Below are 3,962 nucleotides of genomic sequence, written 5' to 3'. Positions count from 1 at the left end.
ACCACCTCTTCCTCCCTCCCTCCCTCTCTCCCCACACACCACCTCTTCCTCCCTCCCTCCCCACACACCACCTCTTCCTCTCTCCCTCCCCACACACCACCTCTTCCTCCCTCCCTCCCCACACACCTCCTCTTCCTCCCTCCCTCCCCACACACCACCTCTTCCTCCCTCCCTCCCCACACACCTCCTCTTCCTCTCTCCCTCCCCACACACCACCTCTTCCACCTCCCTCCCTCCCCACACACCTCCTCTTCCTCCCTCCCTCCCCACACACCTCCTTTTCCTCCCTCCCTCCCCACACACCACCTCTTCCTCCCTCCCTCCCTCCCCACACACCACCTCTTCCTCCCTCCCTCCCCACACACCACCTCTTCCTCCCTCCCTCCCTCCCCACACACCACCTCTTCCTCCCTCCCTCCCCACACACCTCTTCCTCCCTCCCTCCCCACACACCTCTTCCTCCCTCCCTCCCCACACACCACCTCTTCCTCCCTCCCTCCCTCCCCACACACCTCTTCCTCCCTCCCTCCCCACACACCTCTTCCTCCCTCCCTTCCCACACACCACCTCTTCCTCCCTCCCTCCCCACCATGAGAGAACATGGAGTCACTCAGATCAATTTGCAACACATTCATTTTATTATCATCAGAATGGCAAACACCCGGCTGGTGAGATCTCTGAGGTCTGGCGGCTGAGCCTGAACTTAGTCGCTGCTCTCGGAGACAGGGAAGTACTCCACCGTCCACACACTCGGTGGTTCTTCCGGCTCGGTCTCCTGACTCAGTGGTTCTTCCAGCTCGGTCTCCTGACTCAGTGGTTCCTCCAGCTCGGTCTCCTGACTCAGTGGGTCGTGCTGGCTCCCCTCGCTCACTGGCTCCTCCGGCGGCAGCTCGTGCTGAGGCAGCTCCTGGCTGGGCTGGTCGCTGGCGCCGGGTGCCGCTGGCCCGCTCTCCGCCTCAGGTGCCGTCACGGCCGCCATCTTTGTCACGGCCGCCATCTTTGTCGCAGCCGCCTTCTTTGTCGCAGCCCCTTTCTTCCTGCCTCTCCCTCCACGAGCTGCTTTTCCCTTCTTGGCCACCTTGGTAGTCTGGAAGGACAACAGGGAGATCACAGAAGGGCTGTGGTTTAGGGACGAGGATGGAGGAGGCTGGGAACAGGGACGTGTCCTCAGAAGCGGTGGGGGCCGGTTGGGGGGTTGTGCCAAGTGAGGACAGGAGAGGCTTCTTGTGAGGAAGGAGGCGAGGGGAAGACGAGGAGGAGCTTGGGAGGGTCACTCACCTTCTTCTTCGGGCCACTGGGGCTCAGCTGAGAGGAGGACTTCCTCTTTCTCGTCTCCTCAGCCTTGGCCGGAGGTCCCGAGGCGCTCGGCTTTGGACTCATCTTCCGCAGCTCAACGTCTCGCAACGGTCGACTAACTCCAGGCTGCCTGGCCTCCCTGTATATACCCCTCTCGCGATCCCAGGACGAGACAATCACGCCCCTGAGCTGTGATTGGTCAACACTCCACTACCCAGCCAATGGCAGCCCTGGGCGGGAAGGAAGGCCTTATACGTCACAAAGCACCATCAGGACATGGCGGATGAAGTCGGGGGCGGGGGGGGGGAGTGACATCTAATGAGGAAGGCAGGGTGCTCTAGTTGGAGAAACGGAGATTTGGGTTAGCACCCCAAAGATAATTCCCAAACTGACATGTCGCCCCTCCTAAACTCCCCATGTTCAATTTTGGCAGATGACGTGGCACGGGAGAATATTTCTGCCATATGTTTCCCCCGGACCTCCCATTCAGTGGTACATTCTGTTCCTCCACACCTGCCATCATTACCCAGTTTCTGTGTGACCTACCTAAAATCCCTCCATGCTAACTGGGATGGATGGTGGGCTATACGAAGACGTCAATCATCCCTCTCTCCTAGAAATTCCTCTGCTACACCTTGAGGATCATTCACTTCTTGGATGCCATGAAACAACTTTTCCATCTCACATACTTCTCCCAGCATCCACATAGTGCCTCACAATTTTTCATTCTCATGGTTTAAAGCACTGGCTTCCAGAGGTCAAGATCAGCAAACACACTCGCTCAGCTGGGTATCGGTATCAGGCTGGGTTCCTCAGAGAAGGAGAAACTAAACCAACAGGATATTTGTGTGTGTGTGTGAGACAGAGAGAGAGTGTGTCTGTAATATTATATATCATAAACATCTGTTTACTATACTATAGTATTTATTTATCAATAATATTATATATATGATACGGTTTACTCTAAGTAATTGGCTCACACCTTCACACAATGTGGGGGGGTCTAGGAAGCTGAAATATATAGGGCAAGTGAGCAGGCTGGAAACTAAAAGCTTCTGCACAGCCAACAATCAACAAAATGAAAAGGCTATGGTTTGGGAGAAACTATTTGCGAGCCATATATCTAATAATGAGTTAATATCCAAAATATATAAAGAACTCACACAGCTCAATAGCAAATAAATAAATAGTCTGGTTAACAAATAGGCAAAGGACTTGAATAGGCATTTCTAGAAGGAAAACACACAACTGGCCAACAGGTATATGAAAATGTGCTCAACATCGTTAATAATCAGAGAATGCAAATGAAAACCACAATGAACTATCACCTCACACCTGTTAGGATGGCTATTATAAAAAAGTCAAGAGATAAAAGATAATGATGGCAAAGGTGTGGAGAAAGTGAAACCCTTTTAGGGTGTGCAGAAAACGGGACCTTTAAACGCTGTTGACAGACGTGTAATTGGTACAGCCGTTATGAAAAACAGTGTAATGGTTCCTTGGAAAATCAAAATAGATCTACCATGTGACCCAGCAGTTCATCTGTTGAGTAGGTACCCCACTCCCACAATGAAATCCACATCATACACAGATATCTCCAGTACTAAGTGTAACTCATTAATCACACAGGAAATTAGAGTTTCTATTTGAAAAGAATGTTTTTTTTTCACCATTCTGGTATCAAATATCTATTCTAGCCATCTCTTCTTATTTCTTGCTTTGTAATAATCTAGGTACTACTACCCACTGACAGAACTAACTCATTATTCCAACAAGAAAAGAGAAATGTTGAGAAGAATGCAATGTTATGCTTCTTGTCTTCAATCAGTTATTTTAGTTTTATGGAGGATTCTGTATTTAACTCCTACCCAGGTAACTCTAGTTACCATATCCACAGTACGTAGTAAACAATCGTAAAAATGTAAGAACACAGAATTGACTAGAATGGTTACTAAACTTTCTATATTCAACCAGTTTTCCTAGTAATTGCTAGTTGTTTATTCAGCTGTTTGCCTAGGTACCACTAAATGTTTAGTTTTATGTCACAGAGACATAAGAAGTAGTACTGTGAAGAATTTATTTATTACAAGTACTGGCTTCATGTAGCTATCTCTAGTTAATTACTCACTTGGATAAAGTAGATATCTATTGTATGAGGTAATATTTCTAACATGAGGTTGGAATTTTGCATTGAGGAAAATGGTTATTGAACTCCCTGGCATAGGCCAGTTATCTTCAGCTTCCTGGGATCAATTACTTGGTCTGGCGAATTCTAGCTATCTTTAGGTTGCTAATTACATGTTTACCACCAGATGTCTATGGTAATTTATTATTTCAACAAAAAATAGTGGAATGATAAGGAAGGATTTTCCTTTTTCTTGGCATCACATAGATGATTCAAGTTATCTCCAGTTATTCTTTGTAACTTTTTTTCCTGGGTAATATTCAGCACCTACCCTTGTAAGTTCTTATCTCAATTAAAACCGATAATTGAGAGTTGCAAAGAACATGATTTTCAGAATCAGGTTCATTTGGTATTGTAATGACTGTAGGCTCTTTCTATGTAACGAGTTTCATGGGAAAGCCCAGTTAAGTAAAACTTATATATTAACTCAACACCAACAAAATTTTATCTGACCAGACTAGATTCCCTATGTTCTACATTC

General features: G+C 47.5%; 1 protein-coding gene across 1 annotated transcript; it reads right to left on the bottom strand.

The window, feature by feature from the left end:
* Window positions 1-616: 616 nt before the first annotated feature.
* LOC115932281 (variable charge X-linked-like) lies at window positions 617-1,465 on the bottom strand. Its single transcript, NM_001427444.1, has 2 exons — window positions 1,279-1,465; window positions 617-1,087 (listed from the first exon to the last, which is right to left on the bottom strand). Exons 1-2 carry the CDS (start codon window positions 1,378-1,380, stop codon window positions 704-706), a joined length of 486 nt encoding a protein of 161 aa, NP_001414373.1. The 5' UTR covers window positions 1,381-1,465; the 3' UTR covers window positions 617-703.
* Between the last annotated feature and the right edge of the window lie 2,497 nt (window positions 1,466-3,962).

Source organism: Gorilla gorilla, chromosome X (assembly GCF_029281585.2).
Source record: "Gorilla gorilla gorilla isolate KB3781 chromosome X, NHGRI_mGorGor1-v2.1_pri, whole genome shotgun sequence".
NCBI lineage: Eukaryota > Metazoa > Chordata > Mammalia > Primates > Hominidae > Gorilla > Gorilla gorilla.
Note: the sequence above shows the minus strand (reverse complement) of the source record. Positions and strands in the feature narration are given on the sequence as shown.